We start from the raw sequence: 23,277 nt of genomic DNA, 5'->3' as shown, positions 1-23,277 counted from the left end.
CACACACTCACTCTCACACACACTCTCTCTCACACACACACACTCTCTCTCACACTCTCTCTCTCACACACACTCTCTCTCACACACTCTCTCTCTCACACACTCTCTCACACACACACTCTCACACACACATACACTCCCTCTCTCTCAAACACACTCTCTCACACACTCTCTCTCACTCTCTCTCACACACACACTCTCTCTCACTCTCTCACACACACACACTCTCTCTCACACATACACACTCTCTCTCACACACACACTCTCTCTCACACACACACTCTCTCTCTCACACACACACACTCTCTCACACACACACTCTCTCTCACACACACACTCTCTCTCTCACACACACTCTCACACACACACTCCCTCCCTCTCACACACACTCTCTCTCTCTCACACACACACTCTCTCTCACTCTCTCTCTCACACACTGTAAGTTTTAGGGCAAATCCTCCATGATTAAAGAACCCAGGGATAAGGAAAATGGCCGACTGGCTGTCAGGCCACATGAATATGCAAGAGGCTGGGTATAACGAGAAGGTCGAGACAGGGATGATCTGATCAACAGGAAACAAAGGAGAAACCATGGCCAGCAGACAAGGAGTAAATAGCCCAGCAGCAAGACAATGAGAACAGAGATCATTCCATCCACGGACAACATCAAGACCCAGCTCGCTGATGGGATTCCAATCAGGCTGACTCAGAGAACATTTAAAAGACATCAAAATATCAATTAAGGGCGGTCCCGACAGTTCCGGCCCTTTTGTCCCAGTCAATCAAAACTACCAATGATCAGAAACTGTTTTGTGTGAGAGAATCACTGGTTCAGGTTTTAAAAAGGGACAAGCAAGCTCTGGCTCTCCACTCTCTTCTCCTGTTCCTGCCTGCCTCTCGTTCATCTCCAGCACGCAGCCCGAAGCCCACTGAGCAATTTAAACTAGGATTGTGAGTATCCTCCGGTAATTCGCGAAGTTCCCGAGATCATCATAGTGGATGAGGCTTTGGGGAAAGGGGGGGGGGGGGGCTTTTGCATGCACCTTTCATAGTTTAAGACACTGGTAAACTTGTGTAAAGTAAGCATTCCCGTTGTGTCCGTTTTAGTATTCCTTCCATAGCTATAGTCTTATAGAGCATAAGGCATTGTGTGTTGTTTTCCTGGTGTTTGGTGATCTTGACCTTGATGTTTTAATAAATATATATATATATATATATCTTTGACTTCCATTGGAGTCCGTTTTGATCTTTTCAATTTCTCACCAACGATCTCTGACCAAGTCACAATATTAAATATCCCTTACCATAATTCCGGAGTCTAGAACTGAGGGTACCCTGGGCGCTTCGAAACCGCCCACTCAGGAAAGGCTGCCAGGTAGTGGATAGGCAGCAGTTTCCTTTTCTCTCTCTTGGGAGCGCTACTCTAGTGAAGTAGACGCAAGGTGGCCATTGTTCCATCGGCGAGAGAGAGAATCACTCGGGCATTGGTGGGGTTTGGGTAACGGAGAACCAAACCTGAGATAAGCCCACGAATGGGGTTAAAAAGGGGATCCCGCTACACACACACACACTCTCTCTCACACACACTCTCTCTCACACACACTCTCTCACACACTCACACTCTCACACACACACTATCTCTCTCTCACACACACACTCTCTCTCACACTCTCTCACACACTCTCTCTCACACATTCTCTCACACACACTCTCTCTCACACACACTCTCTCACACACACTCTCTCACACACACACTCTCTCTCACACACACTCTCTCACACACACACTCTCACACTCACACACACACACTCTCACACACACACTCACTCTCACACACACACTCTCACACACACTCACACACACACTCTCTCACACACACACTCTCCCACACTCTCACACACACACACACACACTCTCACACACACACTCACACACACACACTCTCACACACACACACTCGCGCACACACACACACTCGCACACACACACTCACACACACACTCGCACACACACTCGCACTCACACACACACTCACTCACACACACACACACACACACTCGCACACACACACACTCGCACACACTCGCACTCACACACACACACACACTCACACATACACACACACTCGCACATACACACACAGTCACACATTCTCACACACACACTCTCACACACAGACTCTCTCACACAGACACACACTCACTCACTCACACACACTCACACACACACACAAACTCACTCATGTCTATTTTATTAGTGTCACAAGTCGGTTTACATTAACACTGCAAGGAAGTTACAGTGAAAATCCCCCAGTCGCCACACTCCGGCGCCTGTTCGGGTTACACTGAGTGAGAATTTAGCACGGCCGATGCACATAACCAGCGCGTCTTTCAGACTGTGGGAGGAAACCGGAGCACCTGGAGATTTCTGTAGACTTCTATCGGGTCTCCCCTCAGCCTCCGTTGTTCCAGAGAAAACAACCCGAGTTTGTCCAGCCTCTCCTTGTAGCTCAGACCCTCTAATCCAGGCTGCATCCTGGTAAACCTCTTCCGCACCCTCTCCAAAGCCTCCACATCCTCCCTGTAATGTGGCGACCAGAATTGAACACGATACTCTATAAGTGCGACCTCACTGAAATTTTTAAAAGCTGCAACATGACATCCTGACTCTTGTACTCAGTGTCCCGACCAATAAAGGCAAGCGTGCCGTCCGCCTCCTTCACCTCCCTGTCCACTTGTGTGGCCACTTCAGGGAGTTATGGACTTGAATGTTGGCCTGAACTCATCTCCTTCTGGACACAGTGTCCTCCGGCATGCCCATGTCCAGGGATAACCATGGGGGCTGGGGTGCATCATCACCCCGCCCCCCCCCCCCTCCATTATGATATTTTAGTGAAATATCCTTTGATGTTTTGATTGTGACAATGCCCCACTAGGGGCTGTTCCCCCCTCAACTTATTCACTTATTTTATTAATTTTTGATTCATTTCAACAAGTACTTTTACAGATGCACCATAGAAAGCATCCTTTCTGGTTGTATCACAGCTTGGTGTGGGCTCCTGCTCTGCCCAAAACCGCAAGGAACTACAAAAGGTCGTGAATGTAGCCCAGTCCCATCACGCAAACCAGCCTCCCATCCATTGACTCCGTCTACACTTCCCGCTGCCTCGGGAAAAGCAGCCAGCATAATCAAGGACCCCACGCACCCCGGACATTCTCTCTTCCACCTTCTCCCGTCGGGAAAAAGATACAGAAGTCTGGGGTCACGTACCGACCGACTCAAGAACAGCTTCTTCCCTGCTGCTGTCAGACTTTTGAATGGACCTACCTCGCATTAAGTTGACCTTTCTCTGCACCCTAGCTGTGACTGTAACACTACATTCTGCACCCTCTCCTTTCCTTCTCTATGAACGGTATGCTTTGTCAGTATAGCGCGCAAGAAACAATACTTTTCACTGTATCCCGCTACATGTGACAAAAATCAAATCAAATCAAATCAAATCTAAAGTACAAGGCCGCACTTATAGAATATCGTGTTCAATTCCGGTCGCCACATTACAGGGAGGATGTGGAAGCTTTGGAGAGGGTGCGGAAGAGGTTTACCAGGATGCTGCCTGGATTAGAGGGTCTGAGCTACAAGGAGAGGCTGGACAAACTCGGGTTATTTTCTCTGGAGCGGCGGAGGCTGGGGGGAGACCTGATAGAAGTCCGTAGACTGATGAGAGGCGTTGAGAGGGTCGACAGTCAGAATCTTTTTCCTGGGTGAGGGGGAATGTTCCTGCCCCGCCCGCCACAGGAATCATAGTGGGGCTGGGGGGGGCGGGGGGGGAGGGGGGAGGGAGCAGACCACGCCTGTTGACCTGAGGTGGGATTTTCCGGTTTTGGGGCGAGCATGGCTGGGAAATCCCACCCAAAATGTCTAGTACCAGGGGTACGCACTTAGGGCGAGAGGGGGAAAGGAGATGTGAGGGGCAAGTTTTTTTTACACAGAGAGTGGTAGGTGTGTGGGACGCGCTGCCAGGGGTGGTGGTGGAGGCAGATACGATAGGGGCGTTTAAGGGGCTTTTAGACGAATATGCGAGGAATAGAGGGATAAGGAGCAAGGGCAGGCAGAAAGGATTAATTTAATTTAGCGTCAGGCTTGGCACAACATGATGGGCCGAAGGGCCTGTTCCTGTGCGGTGCTGTTCTATGTTCTATGTATAAAGAGGGATTTAGACAGTTACATGGATAAGATGGGTATAGAGGGATATGGGCCAAATGCGGGCAATTGGGATTAGTTTAGGGGTTTAAAAAAAGGGCGGCATGGACAAGTTAGGCCGAAGGGCCTGTTTCCATGCTGTAAACCTCTATGACTCCATGACTGCTGGGAAATTCGGTTATTGGGTAGGAGGTGGGCATGTAACACTGGATTCTGCAAACAAACGATCCATCAAGCGTAGGATTTGTGTGCCGTTTCCTTGGGGGTCCATGAGGAGAGGCCAACATGGCTTCCATCAAGATGGCTTCACAACATCCAAAGTCTGAAGCGGCGAGCTGGAGGTTTACGATTCCCCATCCTTGAACCTTACCTCAATAAAGATCTTAGATGGCTGCTAATGCCTAACTGCAGCTTACACATTAGCCCGAGCTCTGTCACCCATCAGAGGGAATCCTCGCATTGGTCCAAGGTCGCCGGAGGACGGTCTGCCGTGCCATTCTGTCTCCTTCTTTTCTCTCTGCGGCGTGGATCGACGTCCCATGATGAAGTGCTGGCAGATCAGTCTGATCAACGGTGCGCTATCCGTGGCCATTGCCATAGCGACGGCCCTCCTGATCATTCACTTTGTAAACGATGGCAGGACGGATATGCCCGCCACCCAGGACATCGACGAGTCGCTCATCCGCCACTTCATGGCCGAGATCGACAGCAAGCGGATTGGGGAGAACTTGAGGTACATGTGAGGGCGGCGGCAGAGGGGTCGGGCGTGTCTGTAGCCGGAGGTGTTTCTCAACCCCAGCCGCCATACCCTGAGGATGGATGTCAGGGGCTGGGAGAGATTCATTCGGAATCATTGTGATACTGTGCCTCCGAAACACTGGCACAGTGGGTTAGCACTGCTGCCTCACAGCGCCAGGGACCCGGGTTCGATTCCTGGCTTGGGTCACTGTCTGTGCTGAGTTTGCATATTCTCCCCGTGTCTGCTTGGGTTTCCTCCGGGAGTTCTGGTTTCCTCCCACAGTCCAAAGATGTGCAGGTTAGGTGGATGGCCATGCTTAATTGTCTCTTTGTGTCCAAAGATGTGTGGGTTAGATGGATTGGCCATGCTAAATTGCCCTCAGTGTCCAAAGATGTGTAGGTTAGGTGGATTGGCCATGCTAAATTGCCCCTTAGTGTCCAAAGATGTGTAGGTTAGGTGGATTGGCCATGCTAAGTTGTCCCTTAGTGTCCAAAGATGAGTAGGCTAGGTGGATTGGCCATCCTAAATTGCCCCTTAGTGTCCAAAGATGTGTAGGTTAGGTGGATTGGCCATGCTAAATTGCCCCTCAGTGTCCAAAGATGTGTAGGTTAGGTGGATTGGCCATGCTAACTTGTCCCTTAGTGTCCAAAGATGTGCGGGTTAGGTGGATTAGCCATGCTAAATTGCCCCTTAGTGTCCAAAGATGTGCGGGTTAGATGGATTGGCCATGCTAAATTGCCCCTTAGTGTCCAAAGATCTGTAGGTTAGGTGGATTGGCCATGCTAAATTGCTCCTTAGTGTTCAAAGATGAGTAGGCTAGGTGGATTGGTCATACTAAATTGCCCCTTAGTGTCCAAAGATGTGGAGGTTAGGTGGATTGGCCGTGCTAAATTGTCCTTTAGTGTCCAAAGATGTGCGGGTTAGGTGGATTGGCCATGCTAAATTGTCCCTTAGTGTCCAAAGATGTGTAGGTTAGGTGGATTGGCCATGATAAATTGTCCCTTAGTGTCCAAAGATGTGCAGGTTGGGTGGATTGGCCATGCTAAATTGTCCCTTAGTGTCCAAAGATGTGTAGGTTAGGTGGATTGGCCATGCTAAATTGTCCTTTAGTGTCCAAAGATGTGCAGGTTAGGTGGATTGGCCATGCTAAATTGTCCTTTAGTGTCCAAAGATGTGTAGGTTAGGTGTATTGGCCATGATTAATTGTCCCTTAGCGTCAGGGAGACGAGCAGGGTAAATACATGGGGTTGCGGGGATAGGTGCTGGGTGGGATTGTGCTCTTTGCAGACTCGATGGGCCGAATGACCTCCTTCTGCACTGTACGGATTCTATGGTTCTGTGAGTTCATGTGGAGAGAACCTGCGATCGTTCTCCTTGGAGCAGAGAAGGGGGAGATTTAATTGAGGCATTGGAAAACACAAGGAGGGGTTTGGATGGAGTAACTGAGGAAAAAATATTTCCCTAGTGGCAGGAGGGCGGGAAGCCAAAGGGGACGCGGATTGGCAAAGATGCCAAGTAGGGTAAGCTAAATAATTGTGTCACGCAGCAAGTTGTGATCTGGAAGGCGCTGCCTGAAAGGGCACTGGAAGCGAGAACTTTCAAAAGGGAATCAGACAGGTTCTTGAAGAAGGAACATTTGAATGACTCTGGGGCAAGAGGAGGGGAGAGTGGGACTCACAAACCAGTGATCAGCATTGGAGGCTGCTGGGAGTGCCAACACCTTGAGTTTAAGTTTATTTATTTATTAGTGTCACAAGGCTTACATTAACACCGCAATGAAGTTACTGTGAAAATCCCCTAGTCGCCACACTCCGGCGCCTGTTCAGGTACACTGAGGGAGAATTTAGCATGGCCAATGCACCCTCACCAACACGTCTTTCGGACTGTGGGAGGAAACCGGAGCATCTGGAGGAAACCCACGCAGACACGGGGAGAACGTGCAGACTCCACACAGACAGTGACCCAAGCCGGGAATCGAATCCGGTTCCCTGGCGCTGGGAGGCAGCAGTGTTCCCCACTGTGCCACCATTTTGGACCGTGGGAGGAAACCTGAGCACCCGGAGGAAACCCACGCAGACACGGGGAGAACGTGTAGACTCCGCACAGACAGCGACCCAAGCCGGGAGTCGAACCCGGGTCCCTGGCACTGTGAGGCAGCAGCGCTAACCCACTGTGCCACCGTGCCACTTGAGGGCGTGCTTTCGAGACCTGGGGCATTAGTGGGCAAGAGACCAACTAGGAGGGAACAGCAAAGAGTAGAAACGTAGCTGCTGCCGGGGTTTCCATGGTTAAGGGCGCCTGTAACCATCATGTGGGGTCTCACGTGGTGTGTTGCCCCGCTGTTGCTTCATGGGAAGGGGGTACAGAATATCCCGCAGAGGGGGAGGGAGCAAGCCAGAAGCTATGGTGGGCGTCAGTACTAACAGGAGGAAGAAAGGAGGTATAGAGATGCTGAGGTCATGTTTTTAGAAGCTCGGGAAGAAAGTGTGGAACTTCAAAGGGGGCAATCCGTGGATCAGTTTAGCTCAGTTGGCTGGTCGGCTGGTTAGTGATGCAGAGCGATGCCAGCAGCGTGGGTTCAGTTCCCGTACTGGCTGACGTTATCCATGAAGGCCCCACCTTCACAACCTCGTTCCTCGCCTGAGGGGTGGTGTTCCTCAGCACCAGCACATGATCATCTGGGACTATGGCCACTTTTGGGGGTCGGTTTAGCTCAGTCGGCTGGACAGCTTAAAGTTTATTTATCGGTGACACAAGTTGGCTTACATTAACACTGCAATGAAGTCACTATGGAAACCCCCTAGTCGCCACACTCCGGCGCCTGTTCGGGTTACACTGAGGGAGAATTTAGGATGGCCAATGCATCGTAACTAGCACGCCTTTCGGACTGTGGGAGGAAACCGGAGCACCCGGAGGAAACCCATGCAGACACGGGGGGAGAATGTGCAGACTCCGCACAGCCAGTGACCCAAGCCGGGAATCGAACCCGGGTCCCTGTGAAGCAGCAGTGCTAACCACCGTGCCGCTCAAGCAAGCTGTACAAGATGGTCGAACACCGTGCGGGTGGCACAGTGGGTTAGCACTGCTGCCTCACAGGGCCAGGGATCCGGGTTTGATTCCTGGCCTCGGGTCACTGTCTGTGCGGAGTTTGCATGTTCTCCCCGTGTCTGCGTGGGTTTCCTCCCACAGTCCGAAAGTCGTGCCGGTTAGGGTGCTAAATTCTCCCTCAGTGTAACCCGAACAGGCGACCAGGGGATTTTCACAGTAACTTCATTGCAGTGTTAATGTAAGCCGACTTGTGACACTAATACACTTTAAACAGTGAATGCGCTGCCTTGCAATGAGCAATGCCATGGGATATCCACTAATGCAGTGAATGTATGAATGTTTTCTGCACTCTGATGCATTGTTCTATTTTCCCTTTGAAGGGAGCTCTCTAAGAAACCTCACATGGCCACAAGCAAAGGGGACATCGATCTGGTCACCCTGATGTTAGACAGGTGGCAGAACAAAGAGACGGGTTTGGATGAAGCTAAGAAAGCGACATACAAAGTGCTGCTGTCCTTTCCGGACAAGGACAAACCTAACCGAGTCGCTGTAGGTAAGGACACATCACCACACCCACTGCAGTATCCCCATCAAACACTCCCAGGACAGGTACAACACGGGGTTAGATACAGAGTAAAGCTCCCTCTACACTGTCCCCCATCAAACACTCCCAGGACAGGTACAGCACGGGGTTCGATACAGAGTAAAGCTCCCTCTACACTGTCCCCCATCAAACACTCCCAGGACAGGTACAGCACGGGGTTTGATACAGAGTAAAGCTCCCTCTACACTGTCCCCCATCAAACACTCCCAGGACAGGTACAGCATGGTGTTAGATACAGAGTAAAGCTCCCTCTACACTGTCCCCATCAAACACTCCCAGGACGGGTACAGCACGGGGTTAGATACAGAGTAAAGCTGCCTCTACACTGTCCCCCATCAAACACTCCCAGGACAGGTACAGCACGGGGTTAGAGACAGAGTAAAGCTCCCTCTACACTGTCCCCATCAAACACTCCCAGGACAGGTACAGCACGGGGTTAGATACAGAGTAAGGCTCCCTCTACACTGTCCCCCATCAAACACTCCCAGGACAGGTACAGCACGGGGTTCGATACAGAGTCAAGCTCCCTCTACACTGTCCCCCATCAAGCACTCCCAGAACAGGTACAGCATGGGGTTAGATACAGAGTAAAACTCCCTCTACACTGTCCCCCATCAAACACTCCCAGGACAGGTACAGCACGGGGTTAGATACAGAGTAAAGCTCTCTCGACACTGTCCCCATCAAACACTCCCAGGACAGGTACAGCACGGGGTTAGATACAGAGTAAAGCTCCCTCTGCACTGTCCCCCATCAAACATTCCCAGGACAGGTACAGCACGGGGTTAGATACAGAGTAAAGCTCTCTCGACACTGTCCCCATCAAACACTCCCAGGACAGGGACAGCACGGGGTTAGATACAGAGTAAGCTCCCTCTACACTGTCCCCCATCAAACACTCCCAGGACAGGTACAGCACGGGGTTAGATACAGAGTAAAGCTCCCTCTGCACTGTCCCCCATCAAACATTCCCAGGACAGGTACAGCACGGGGTTAGATACAGAGTAAAGCTCTCTCGACACTGTCCCCATCAAACACTCCCAGGACAGGGAGAGCACGGGGTTAGATACAGAGTAAAGCTCCCTCTGCACTGTCCCCCATCAAACACTCCCAGCACAGGTACAGCACGGGGTTAGATACAGAGTAAAGCTCCCTCTACACTGTCCCCATCAAACACTCCCAGGACAGGTACAGCACGGGGTTAGATACCGAGTAAAGCTCCCTCTACACTGTCCCCATCAAACACTCCCAGGACAGGTACAGCATGGTGTTAGATACAGAGTAAAGCTCCCTCTACACTGTCCCCATCAAACACTCCCAGGACGGGTACAGCACGGGGTTAGATACAGAGTAAAGCTGCCTCTACACTGTCCCCCATCAAACACTCCCAGGACAGGTACAGCACGGGGTTAGAGACAGAGTAAAGCTCCCTCTACACTGTCCCCATCAAACACTCCCAGGACAGGTACAGCACGGGGTTAGATACAGAGTAAGGCTCCCTCTACACTGTCCCCCATCAAACACTCCCAGGACAGGTACAGCACGGGGTTCGATACAGAGTCAAGCTCCCTCTACACTGTCCCCCATCAAGCACTCCCAGAACAGGTACAGCATGGGGTTAGATACAGAGTAAAACTCCCTCTACACTGTCCCCCATCAAACACTCCCAGGACAGGTACAGCACGGGGTTAGATACAGAGTAAAGCTCTCTCGACACTGTCCCCATCAAACACTCCCAGGACAGGTACAGCACGGGGTTAGATACAGAGTAAAGCTCCCTCTGCACTGTCCCCCATCAAACATTCCCAGGACAGGTACAGCACGGGGTTAGATACAGAGTAAAGCTCCCTCTACACTGTCCCCATCAAACACTCCCAGGACAGGTACAGCACGGGGTTAGATACCGAGTAAAGCTCTCTCTACAGTGTCCCCCATCAAACACTCCCAGGACAGGTACAGCACGAGGTTAGATACAGAGGAAAGCTCCCTCTACACTGTCCCCCATCAAACACTCCCAGGACAGGTACAGCACGGGGTTAGATACAGAGTAAAGCTCTCTCGACACTGTCCCCATCAAACACTCCCAGGACAGGTACAGCACGGGGTTAGATACAGAGTAAAGCTCCCTCTGCACTGTCCCCCATCAAACATTCCCAGGACAGGTACAGCACGGGGTTAGATACAGAGTAAAGCTCTCTCGACACTGTCCCCATCAAACACTCCCAGGACAGGGAGAGCACGGGGTTAGATACAGAGTAAAGCTCCCTCTGCACTGTCCCCCATCAAACACTCCCAGCACAGGTACAGCACGGGGTTAGATACAGAGTAAAGCTCCCTCTACACTGTCCCCATCAAACACTCCCAGGACAGGTACAGCACGGGGTTAGATACCGAGTAAAGCTCTCTCTACAGTGTCCCCCATCAAACACTCCCAGGACAGGTACAGCACGGGGTTAGATACAGAGTAAAGCTCCCTCTACACTGTCCCCATCAAACACTCCCGGGACAGGTACAGCACGGTGTTAGATACAGAGTAAAGCTCCCTCTACACTGTCCCCCATCAAACACTCCCAGGACAGGTACAGCACGGGGTTAGATACAGAGTAAAGCTCCCTCTACACTGTCCCCATCAAACACTCCCAGAACAGGTACAGCACGGGGTTAGATACAGAGTAAAGCTCCCTCTACACTGTCCCCCATCAAACACTCCCAGAACAGGTACAGCACGGGGTTAGATACAGAGTAAAGCTCCCTCTACACTGTCCCCCATCAAACACTCCCAGAACAGGTACAGCACGGGGTTAGATACAGAGTAAAGCTCCCTCTCCACTGTCCCCCATCAAACACTCCCAGGACAGGTACAGCACGGGGTTAGATACAGAGTAAAGCTCCCTCTACACTGTCCCCCATCAAACACTCCCGGGACAGGTACAGCACGGTGTTAGATACAGAGTAAAGCTCCCTCTACACTGTCCCCCATCAAACACTCCCAGGACAGGTACAGCACGGGGTTAGATACAGAGTAAAGCTCCCTCTACACTGTCCCCATCAAACACTCCCAGAACAGGTACAGCACGGGGTTAGATACAGAGTAAAGCTCCCTCTACACTGTCCCCCATCAAACACTCCCAGAACAGGTACAGCACGGGGTTAGATACAGAGTAAAGCTCCCTCTACACTGTCCCCCATCAAACACTCCCAGAACAGGTACAGCACGGGGTTAGATACAGAGTAAAGCTCCCTCTACACTGTCCCCCATCAAACACTCCCAGAACAGGTACAGCACGGGGTTAGATACAGAGTAAAGCTCCCTCTACACTGTCCCCCATCAAACACTCCCAGAACAGGTACAGCACGGGGTTAGATACAGAGTAAAGCTCCCTCTACACTGTTCTTGAAGGGGACCTGAAAGAGGGTAGATGTCAGTCATTTTATATCCATTTCGCCAGAGCATCAGATAACCTGATATGAACGCATGAAAAATCAGCAGAAGCAGACCACTTGGCCCATCGAGCCTGCTCCTCCAGACAACACTATCATGGCCGATCTTGGACTTCAGCTCCATTTTTGCCGCCCTCTCCTCATATCCCATAATCCTCCAGTAGACTAAAAATCTGTCCTTCCCAGAGCCTTAAATCTATTTAACGACAGAGCACCCACAATCCTCTGGGGGAGAGAATTCCAAAGATTCACAAACCCCTTGGAGTGAAGCGACTTCTCCTCATCTCCGTCCTAAATAATCAGCCCCTTATCCTGAGACTCCCCCCTTCCCCCCCCCCACCCCGGTGTTTCCCATCCCCCGACCCAACGGGGAACAATCTCTCAGCGCCTCACCCTATCAAACCCCCTTCGGAATCCTGTAGGTTTCAATGAGATCACCTCTCACTCTTCCAAACATCCAGAGAATATCGACGCCATTGACTCAACCTCTCCTCGTGGGAAACCCCCCCCCCCCCGAACCCCCTCCCCCACCCCCTCACCCCAAGGGACCAATCCAGTGAACCTTCGCTGTAACCGCCTCCAATGCGAGTAACTCCTTCCTGAAATGTGGAGACCAAAAGTGTGCACGGTACTCAGGGTGCGATCGAGACAAAACCCTGTACAATTGGAGCAAGACATCTTTATTCCTGTACAAAGAACAAAGAAAATTACAGCACAGGAACAGGCCCTTCTGCCCTCCGAGCCTGCACCCACCATGCTGCCCATGTGAACTTAAACCCCCTACCCTTCCGGGGACCATTTCCCTCCATTCCCATCCTATTCATGTATTCGTCCAAACGCCCCTTAAAACTCACTGGTACTCCGATCCCCTCGCAATAAAGACCAACATGCCATCTGTCTTCCTAATGCTTCACAGCACCTTGTGGCACGGTGGCACATGGGCAGCGCGGTGGCACAATGGTTAGCACTGCAGCCTCACAGCGCCAGGGACCTGGGTTCGATTCCCGGCCCCGGGTCACTGTCTGTGCGGAGTCTGCACGTTCTCCCCGTGTCTTCATGGGTTTCCTCCCACAGTCCAATGATGTGCGGGTTCGGTTGATTGGCCATTCTAAATTGCCCGTTTGTGTCAGGGGGACCAGCTCGGATGAATGCATGGGGTTATGGGGATAGGGCCTGGATGGGATTGTGGTTGAAGCAGACTCGATGGGCTGAATGGCCTCCTTCTGCACTGTAGGGATTCTATGATTCTACCTCGACGCCAGCTTTCTGTGTTTCTTGTACAAGCACACTCAAACTCTTTGCACATGACCACTTGCAAGTTTAAGTTTTAAAGTTTATTTACTAGTGTCACAAGTCGGCTTACATTAATACTGCAATGAAGTTACTGTGAAAATCCCTCAGTCGCCACACTCCTGTTCGGGTTACACTGAGGGAGAATTTAGCACCCTAACCAGCACGTCTTTCAGACTGTGGGAGGAAACCGGAGCACCCGGAGGAAACCCACGCAGACACGGGGGGAGAACGTGCAAACTCCACACAGACAGTGACCCAAGCCGGGAATCGAACCCGGGTCCCTGGCGCTGTGAGGCAGCAGTGCTAACCACTGTGCCACCGTGCTGCCCGTTTCACACCTTTTAATGAATATTCTGCCTTACTGATTAAAGCGAATGGCCTCACCTTTCCCAACATGACACCCCAGCTGCCATCTCATCGTCCACTCACCTACCCTGTCCATATCTCTTTGCAGTCTCTCTCTGTGTCCTCCCCACAGCTTACCTTCCCACTTCGCTTCGTATCACCAGCAGGCTTTGATACATTACTCTGCCTCTTCATCGAAGTCATTAATATAGATTGTAAGTGGCTCAGGCCACAGCGCTGATCCTTGTGGTACTCCACTATTCACGATCTGCCAACTCGACATGATCCCATTTATGCCCACTCTCTGTTAACCAATCCTCTATCCATGCTAACATCTTACCCCCAGCTCGCACTTACATCGTCTTTTGTGTGGCACCCTATCGAAAGCCTTTTGGAAATCCAGGTATTCTACATCTACTGGTTCCCTTTTATCTACCCTCTCAGTATCGTTGCAATGCAGAAGGAGGCCATTTGGCCCATCGAGTCTGCACTGGCTCTCTGAAAGAGCATTCTACTCAGTTGCTCTGCCCCCTGCCTTATCCCCGTAACCTTGCACATTCTCTCTCATCCGATAGCAATCCAATTCCCCCTTTTCAACTGCCCCCACCACCCTCTCAGGAAGCTCATTCCAGACTCCAGTCGCCCTCTGGGTGAAAAAAATTTCCTTTCGCCCATTAACTTGAAGCTGTGCCCTCTGGTTCTTGATGCTGTCCTGAGAGGGAGCAGTTTCTCACCATTTATCCTGTCCAGACACATCAGGATCTGAAATATCACCAGTAAGTCGACACAGTGGCACAGTGGGTTAGCAGTGCTGTCTCACAGCTCCAGGGACCTGGGTTCGATTCCTGGCTTGGGTCACTGTCTGTGCGGAGTCTGCACGTTCTCCCCGTGTCTGCGTGGGTTTCCTCCGGGTGCTCCGGTTTCCTCTGACAGTCCAAGATGTGCGGGCTAGGGGGATTTACCATGCTAAAATGAACCTTAGTGTCCAAAGATGTGCAGGTTAGGTGGATTGGCCATGCTAAATTGCCCCTTAGTGTCCAAAGATGTGCAGGTTAGGTGGATTGGCCATGCTAAATTGCCCCTTAGTGCCCAAAGATGTGCAGGTTTGGTGGATTGGCCATGCTAAATTGCTCCTTAGTGTCCAAAGATGTGTAGGTTAGGTGGATTAGCCATGCTAAATTGTCCCTTAGTGTCCTAAGATGTGCAGGTTAGGTGGATTGGCCATGCTAAATTGCCCCTTAGTGTCCAAAGGTGTGTAGGTTAGGTGGATTGGCCATGCTAAATTGCCCCTTAGTGTCCAAAGATGTGCAGGTTAGGTGGATTGGCCATGCTAAATTGCCTCTTAGTGCCCAAAGATGTGCAGGTTTGGTGGATTGGCCATGCTAAATTGCCCCTTAGTGTCCAAAGATGTGTAGGTTAGGTGGATTGGCCATGCTAAATTGCCCCTTAGTGTCCAAAGATGTGCAGGTTAGGTGGATTGGCCATGCTAAATTGCCTCTTAGTGCCCAAAGATGTGCAGGTTTGGTGGATTGGCCATGCTAAATTGCCCCTTAGTGTCCAAAGATGTGTAGGTTAGGTGGATTGGCCATGCTAAATTGCCCCTTAGTGTCCAAAGATGTGCAGGTTAGGTGGATTGGCCATGCTAAATTGCCTCTTAGTGCCCAAAGATGTGCAGGTTTGGTGGATTGGCCATGCTAAATTGCCCCTTAGTGTCCAAAGATGTGTAGGTTAGGTGGATTGGCCATGCTAAATTGCCCCTTAGTGTCCAAAGATGTGTGGGTTAGGTGGATTAGCCATGCTAAATTGCCCCTTAGTGTCCAAAGATGTGCAGGTTAGGTGGATTGGCCATCGTAAATATACGGGGTTACGGGGATAGGCAGAGGGGAGGGCCTGTATGGGATGATCTTTTGGAGAGTTGGTGCAGACTCGATGGGCCCTAAGGCCTCCTTCTGCACTGTACGGATTCTATGGATTCTGGGCCAATGAAGCTTACATCCAGGAAACCCAGGGGATTGGGTGGAATTCTGGTCTTACATCCCACCCAACGATGCTTTCCATCGATTGGAACCGAGAGTATGACCCCAGGTCGCACCTATTCCGGTGAGCTGCTTAGTTTATAATCTCCCCAGGGCATCCTTATTTCATTTGGATATGGACCTATGTCAGGGGTTCGTATCGTGAGTCAGTTTTAACTCTCTTCCCCAGAGAGTGATAGAAGCCGGGTCATTAAATAGTTTTAAGGCACAGGGGGATAGATTCCCGACTAACGGGGGAATCAAGGGTTACGGGGAAGAGGCGGGCAAAATGGAGTTGAGGCCATGACCTGATCCACCATGATCTCATCGAATGGGGGAGCAGGGATCGAGGGGCCGAGTGGCCTACTCCTCCTTCTCCTAATTCATCTGTTGACAAGAGTTTGGATTGCGTTGGATTGCCCAGTCTCACAGGATGACCGTGCGCCCTCCTCCTTGCTCGCACGCCACCCAGGTAGAATAGTGCCCAATGGCTGTGCACTGCCAATGATGTGTGGGTGAGATGGATTAGTCATAGCAAATGCACATGGGTCACGAGGATGGGGGGGGGTTTGGGGGTGGAGGAAAGCCTGGGTGGGAGAGTCGGCGCAGACTCGATGGGCCAAATGGCCTCCTTCTGCACTGTAGGGATTCTATGGTGGATGGTGGTTCCTATAAGGCAGGCTTTGAGAAGTACTTCATCAGCTGTGGATTGTGTTAGGCTGTTCTGGGGACATTGAAGAGAATCACAGAAGGAGGCCATTCGGCCCATCGTCTCTGTTCTGCCGGCAAAGCGAGCCGCCCAGCTTAATCCCGGTTTCCAACGCTCGAACCCTAACCACATCGGTCCCTTTGTCTCCACAGTGGCACCAAGCGGCGCCAAACTCTTCCTGTCACGCATTAAGGAGCTGAATTACACCGAGGATCAGCTGGACCCAGACGTCGTCCAGCCCTTTGCGGCCTTCGCTCCCGCTGGAACGCCCCAGGTACGTGGGAACGAGATGAGGGTGACTGCGGAGGAGGAGGTGTGGCCCAAGTTTCTCACCTCGCCCTCATCCAGACAGAACGCAACGAACACCAAATTTCCCAACCATTTGGCACCCCTCAGGAGGGCGAGATGAGAAACCTTGGCAGCCGATCCCATCGAATCCCTACAGGGAGGCCATTCGGCCCATCGACTCTGCACCGACCACAATCCCACCCTATCCCCTTTATCATCAACGGGTTAACACATTGAAACTAGAAGCCCTTCCAGCCTGTTCCGCCATTCATTTTGATCATGGCTGATCATCAAATTCAACATCCTGATCCCCCCCTTCCCCCCTCCATATCCCTCGATCCCTTTAGCCCCCAAGAGCGATATCTAATTTCTCCTTGAAATCACACAACGTTTTGGCCTCAACTACTTTCTGTGGGAGTGAATTCCACCGCTCTCTGGGTGAAGAAATTTCTCCTCACCTCAGTCCTAAAAGGTTTACCCCTAATCCTCAAACTATGCCACCGTGGGCGGCACGGTAGCACAGTGGTTAGCACTGCTGCTTCACAGCTCCAGGACCTGGGTTCGATTCCCGGCTCGGGTCACTGTCTGTGTGGAGTTTGCACGTTCTCCCCATGCCTGCGTGGGTTTCCTCCGGGTGCTCCGGTTTCCTCCCACAGTCCAAAGATGTGCAGATTAGGTTGATTGGCCGTGCTAAAATCCCAGGTAGAGGCTGTGGTTAAGAAGGCATATGGAATACCGGCCTTCATCAATAGAGGAATTGAGTTTAGAAATCGGGAGATAATGCTGCAGCTGTATAGGACCCTGGTCAGACCCCACCTGGAGTACTGTGCCCAGTTCTGGTCGCCTCATTACAGAAAGGATGTGGAAGCCATAGAAAGGGTGCAGAGGAGATTTACAAGGATGTTGCCTGGATTAGGTGGCATGCCTTATGAGGATAGGTTGAGAGAGCTGGGTCTTTTCTCCTTGGAGAGGTGAAGGATGAGAGGTGACCTGATCGAGGTGTATAAGATGTTGAGAGGTATTGGTAGAGTGGATTCTCAGAGGCTTTTACCCAGGGCTGAAATGGTTGCCACAAGAGGTCACAGGTTTAGGGTGCTGGGGAGGAGGTACAGAGGAGATGTTAGGGGTATGTTTTTCACTCAGAGGGTGGTGGGTGCGTGGAATCGGCTGCCGGTAGTGGTGGTGGAGGCGGATTCGATAGGGTCTTTTAAGAGACTTTTGGATAAGTTCATGGAAGTTAGTAAGATAGAGGGTTATAGGTAAGCCTAGTAGGTAGGGACATGTTCGGCGCAACTTGTGGGCCGAAGGGCCTGTTTGTGCTGTAGCTTTTCTACGTTCTATGTTCTAAAATTGCCACTTAGTGTCCTGAGATGCGTAGGTTAGAGGGATTAGCGGGTTAATGTGTAGGTGGGGCCTGGGTGGGATTGTGGTCGGTGCAGACTCGATGGGCCAAATGGCCTCTTTCTGCACTGTCGGGTTTCTATGATTCTATGATTCAAATCAGGGCGGCACAGTGGGTTAGCGCTGCTGTCTCACAGCTCCAGAGGCCTGGGTTCGATTCCCGGCTTGGGTCACTGTCTGTGTGGAGTCTGCACGTTCTCCCCGTGTCTGCGTGGGTTTCCGCCGGGTGCTCCGGTTTCCACCCACATTCCAAAGATGTGCGGGTTAGGTTGATTGGACATGCTAAATTAACCCTTAGTGTCCCGGGATGTGATAGGCTAGAGGGATTAGCAGAGTAAATAATCGGGAATAGGACCTGGGTGCCATAATCGCACCCAGGTCCTATTCGGCCTCCTTCTGCACTGTAGGGTTTCTATGATTCTATGACCCCCTAGTTCTGGACTCCCCCCACCATCGGGAACATTCTTTCTGAATCTACCCTGTCTAACCCTGTTAGAATTTTATAAGTTTCGATGAGATTCCCTCTCACTCTTCTAAACTCCAGTGAATATAATCCTAACCGACTTAGTCTCTCCTCATATGACAGACCTGCCATCCCAGGAATCAGCCTGGTAAACCTTCGCTGTGCTCCCTCTATAGCAAGGACATCCTTCCTCAGATAAGGACAACAAGACTGCTCACAATACTCCAATTTACTCCTTAAAATCTTGCCTCAGATCCTCGGCTAAGAAGCACCTTCTCAAACACTTTTACCAGATTACAAAGTGAGGCAAAGGGGGTTAATCTCTGCGTTGTAACACCCTGTGCGTCGGTGGTGGAGGGAGTGAATGTTTGTGGATGGGTTGCCGATCGAGCGGGGCTGCGTTGTCCTGGGTTTGGGATGGGCTGCCTGAGAGGGTGGTGGAAGCAAGTTCAATCGAGGCGTTCAAGTGGGAATTAGATTGTTATCTGAGCAGGAGGAACGTGCTGGGTTACAGGGAGACGGCACCGGGGTGTATTGCTCATTCAGAGAGCCGGCGCAGGCACGGCAAGAAGAGTGACCTCCTCTGTGCTCACAAGTCGGTGAGTGAGGGATAGAACAGACCAGAGGGGCTGAATGGCCACTTCCTGTGTTCCTATTTCTGCCTGGGGTTGGTTATTACAGAGGCTCTCGGTTACAGCTGTGATATGGCATGGTGGCACAGTGGGTTAGCGCTGCTGCCTCACAGCGCCAGGGACCAGAGTTCGATTCCGGCCTCGGGGTCACTGTCTGTGTGGGGTCTGCGCGTTCTCCCTGTGTCTGCGTGGGTTTCCTCCGGGTTCTCCGGTTTCCTTCCACAGTCCAAAGATGTGTAGGTTAGGTGGATTGGCCATGCTAAATTGCCCCTTAGTGTCCAAAGATGTGCAGGTTAGGTGGATTGGCCATGCTAAATTGCCCCTTAGTGTCCAAAGATGTGTAGGTTAGGTGGATTGGCCATGCTAAATTGCCCCTTAGTGTCCAAAGATGTGTAGGTTAGGTGGATTGGCCATGCTAAATTGCCCCTTAGTGTCCAAAGATGTGTAGGTTAGGTGGATTGGCCATGCTAAATTATATTGAACAAATTTATATTGTACTCCAGAAGGAGTACAATATAAAGGGAAAGACTCTTAGTACGGTAGAGGATCAGAAGGACCTTGGGGTCCGGGTCCATAGGACTCTAAAATCGGCCCTGCAGGTGGAGGAGGTGGTTAAGAAGGCGTATGGTGTGCTGGCCTTTATCAATCGAGGGATTGAGTTGAGGAGTCCGGGGATAATGATGCAGCTTTATAAGACCCTCGTCAGACCCCACTTGGAGTACTGTGCTCAGTTCTGGTCGCCTCATTACAGGAAGGATGTGGAAAAGATTGAAAGGGTGCAGAGGAGATTTACAAGGCTGTTGCCTGGATTGAGTGGCATGCCTTATGAGGATAGGCTGAGGGAGCTCGGTCTTTTCTCCTTGGAGAGACAAAGGATGAGAGGAGACCTAATAGAGGTATATAAGATGTTGAGAGGTATTGATTGAGTGGATAGTCAGAGGCCTTTTCCCAGGGTGGAAATGGCTGCTACGAGAGGACACATGTTTAAGGTGCTGGGGAGTAGGTACAGAGGAGATGTCAGGGGTAAGTTTTTCACTCAGAGGGTGGTGAGTGAGTGGAATGGGCTGCCAGCAATGGTGGTGGAGGCGGATTCGATAGGGTCTTTTAAGAGGCTTTTAGATAAGCACATGGAACTTAGTAAGATCGAGGGTTATAGGTAAGACTGGTAATCGCTAAAGTAAGGACACGTTTGGCACAACTTTGTGGGCTGAAGGGCCTGTATTGTGCTGTAGTATTTCTATGTTTCTATGTTTCGATAACAATGTGCATTTACTCTAACTAGTCCCCATGGCAGTAAGGGGCAATTTAACAAGGTCAATCCATCTAACCTGCACATCTTTGGACACTAAGAGGCAATTTAGCATGGCAAATCCACCTAACCTGCACATCTTTGGACTGTGGGAGGAAACCGGAGCACCCGGAGGAAACCCACGCAGACATGGGGAGAACATGCAAACTCCACACAGACAGTGACCCAAACCGGGAATTGAACCCGGATCCCTGGTGCAATGAGGCAGCAGTGCCAACAACTGTGCCACTGTGCCACCCCTGGATTGGGTGGATTGGCCATGCTAAATTGCCCCTTAGTGTCCAAAGATGTGCAGGTTAGGTGGATTGGACGTGCTAAATGGCCCCTTAGTGCCAGGGGGACTAGTAGGGTAAATACATGGGGTTACGGGGATAGGGTCTGGATGGGATTGCTGTCGGTGAAGGCTCGATGGGCCGAATGGCCTTCTTCTGCACTGTAGGGACACGCGCAAAAAATACAAAATAAAACAAAAATATTATAACATGCTAACACGCTCTCTCACCTTCTCACTCAGGGCAAGCTGGTCTATGCCAACTACGGGACCATGGATGACTACCAATATTTGAACCAAAGCATTGACCTGAACAACACAATCGCCATTGTGAAGTACGGGGGTACTGGTCGCGCGAACAAGGTAGGATTAGCGACATTCTGCCGTCCGTTGATTCAACCGGGGACCCTTCCCCAGCGAAGGAGCATGTGGGGGTGCGGTCTAATGAGGGGGGAGCGGGGCAGTCCAGCCAGAGGCTCTGCCCAGAGCTGGGTGGCAGTGGAGGGGGGGGGGGGGGCGGCGGGCATGTTGAATGCCATGACTTCCCGTTCTCGGCCCCAACCCCCACCCCAAGGTCAACCCCGCCGTCCCTCCCGAGATTGGCAAGGCGTGCCGGAGTCAACTGACTTTTCCGTGGAGCCTTGGATGACCTCAGGATGTCCCGAATCCCCTGGCAGCCAATGAAATGGCTTAGGAGCGTGGCCACTGGAGGATGGGCAGCAGTCCCTTAATGCACAGCAAGATCCCACACACGCACACATTTGGAAAGTCAGCAGGCGTCTCTCTTTTATAGTTATGTTGACACAAATTTTAGACCAGGTAAGGACGGCAGATTTCCTTCCCTAAAGGGAACCAGGTGGGTTTTTCCCACAATCGACAATGGGTCATCAGTAGATTCTTAATTCCAGATATTATTTATTCAATTCAAATTTCACCATCTCCTGTGGCGGGATTCGAACCCGGGTCCCCCAGAACATTATCTAGGTTTCTGGATTAATAGTCCTGCGATAATACCATTTGGCCATTGCCTCCCCTGGTGTAAGATTATGAGGGGTACGGACAGGGTGAGTAGGGAGCCGTTGTTCCCCTTGGCTGAGGGGTCAATCACGTGGGAGGCATGTCCTTAGGGTGAAGGGCAGGAGATTCAGAGAGGATTTGAGGAAAACATTTTCACTCAGAGGGTGGTAGGAATCTGGAATGCGTCGCCTGGGAAGGTAGCGGAGGCTGGAAACCTTAAAGTAAATTCGGCTTACATTAACACTGCAATGAAGTTACTGTGAAAATCCCCCCGTCGCCACACTCCTGTTCGGGTAACACTGAGGGAGAATTTAGCACCCTAACCAGCACGTCTTTCGGACTGTGGGAGGAAACCGGAGCACCCGGAGGAAACCCACGCAGACACGGGGAGAATGTGCAAACTCCACACAGACAGTGACCCAAGCCGGGAATCGAACCCGGGTCCCTGGCGCTGTGAGGTAGCAGTGCTAACCCACTGTGCCACCGTGCCGCCCCAAAGCTTGCGACCTTTAAAAAGTATTTGGATGAGCACTTGAAATATAATAACATACAGAAGTCTGAGGTCACGTACCAACCGACTCAAGAACAGCTTCTTCCCTGCTGCTGCCATCCAATGGACCTACCTGGCAATAAGTTGATCTTTCTCTACACCCGAGCTGTGACTGTAACACTACATTCTGCACCCTCTCCTTTCCTTCTCTATGAACGGTATGCTTTGTCTGTATAGCACGCAAGAAACAATACTTTTCACTGTATCCCAATACGTGACGATAATAAATCAAATCAAATATTAAGTTGATCTTTCTCTGCACCCTAGCTGTGACTGTAACACTACATTCTGCACCCTCTCCTTTCCTTCTCGCCTATGTACTCTATGAACGGTATGCTTTGTCTGTATAACACGCAAGAAACAATACTTTTCACTGTATCCCAATACACGTGACAATAATAAATCAAATCAAAGATATGGGATAAGTGCAGGAAAACAGGATTAACGGGCTTTTAGTGGTAGTCATTGTAGGTGCAGACTCGATGGGCCGAATGGCCTTTTCTGTGCTCTCTGACTCTATTTGTGGATATTCCGGCCGCGCTCGCCCCGAGACCGGAAAATCCCACCCGAGGTCCTCAGACCATTGTATCGTCCACACCCCCACCCCCCCAACTCGCTACGATTCCCGTGGCAGGCGGAAAGGGATAATTCTGCCCCACGACTCTAAATGATGCATCTGTTTCCATCGACAGGGTATAAACGGGGCAAAATTCGGGGTGATTGGAGTCATTGTTTACACCGACCCCGCTGATATCAATGATGGAAAACTAAACGACAAGAACGAGACCTACCCTCACTCCTGGTACCTGCCCCCCTCCGGGGTCGAGCGCGGCTCCTACAAGGAAAACTTTGGTGACCAGCTGACACCTTACTACCCTGCCAAAGGTACAGACCCTCCTGCCCCCAGCCTCCCTCTGCTTGCCTGACCCAGCTCAGAGCCTCGCCTCAACAG

At 51.2% G+C, this 23,277-nt stretch overlaps 1 protein-coding gene across 1 annotated transcript in view; it reads left to right on the top strand.

Annotated features, from left to right (window-relative positions):
• Positions 1-4,739: 4,739 nt before the first annotated feature.
• The window catches only part of naaladl1 (N-acetylated alpha-linked acidic dipeptidase like 1), a gene marked incomplete at its 3' end in the record, with an annotated part of 39,555 nt that continues 21,017 nt past the window's right edge, over positions 4,740-23,277 (top strand). The window contains exons 1-5 of the mRNA XM_078206432.1: positions 4,740-4,933; positions 8,368-8,540; positions 16,547-16,668; positions 21,002-21,121; positions 23,018-23,210. Coding sequence (XP_078062558.1) covers positions 4,740-4,933; positions 8,368-8,540; positions 16,547-16,668; positions 21,002-21,121; positions 23,018-23,210 — 802 coding nt within the window. The remainder of the gene's footprint in view (positions 4,934-8,367; positions 8,541-16,546; positions 16,669-21,001; positions 21,122-23,017; positions 23,211-23,277) is intronic.

This window comes from Mustelus asterias, unplaced genomic scaffold, assembly GCF_964213995.1.
Source record: "Mustelus asterias unplaced genomic scaffold, sMusAst1.hap1.1 HAP1_SCAFFOLD_1497, whole genome shotgun sequence".
NCBI classification, from domain to species: domain Eukaryota; kingdom Metazoa; phylum Chordata; class Chondrichthyes; order Carcharhiniformes; family Triakidae; genus Mustelus; species Mustelus asterias.
Note: the sequence above shows the minus strand (reverse complement) of the source record. Positions and strands in the feature narration are given on the sequence as shown.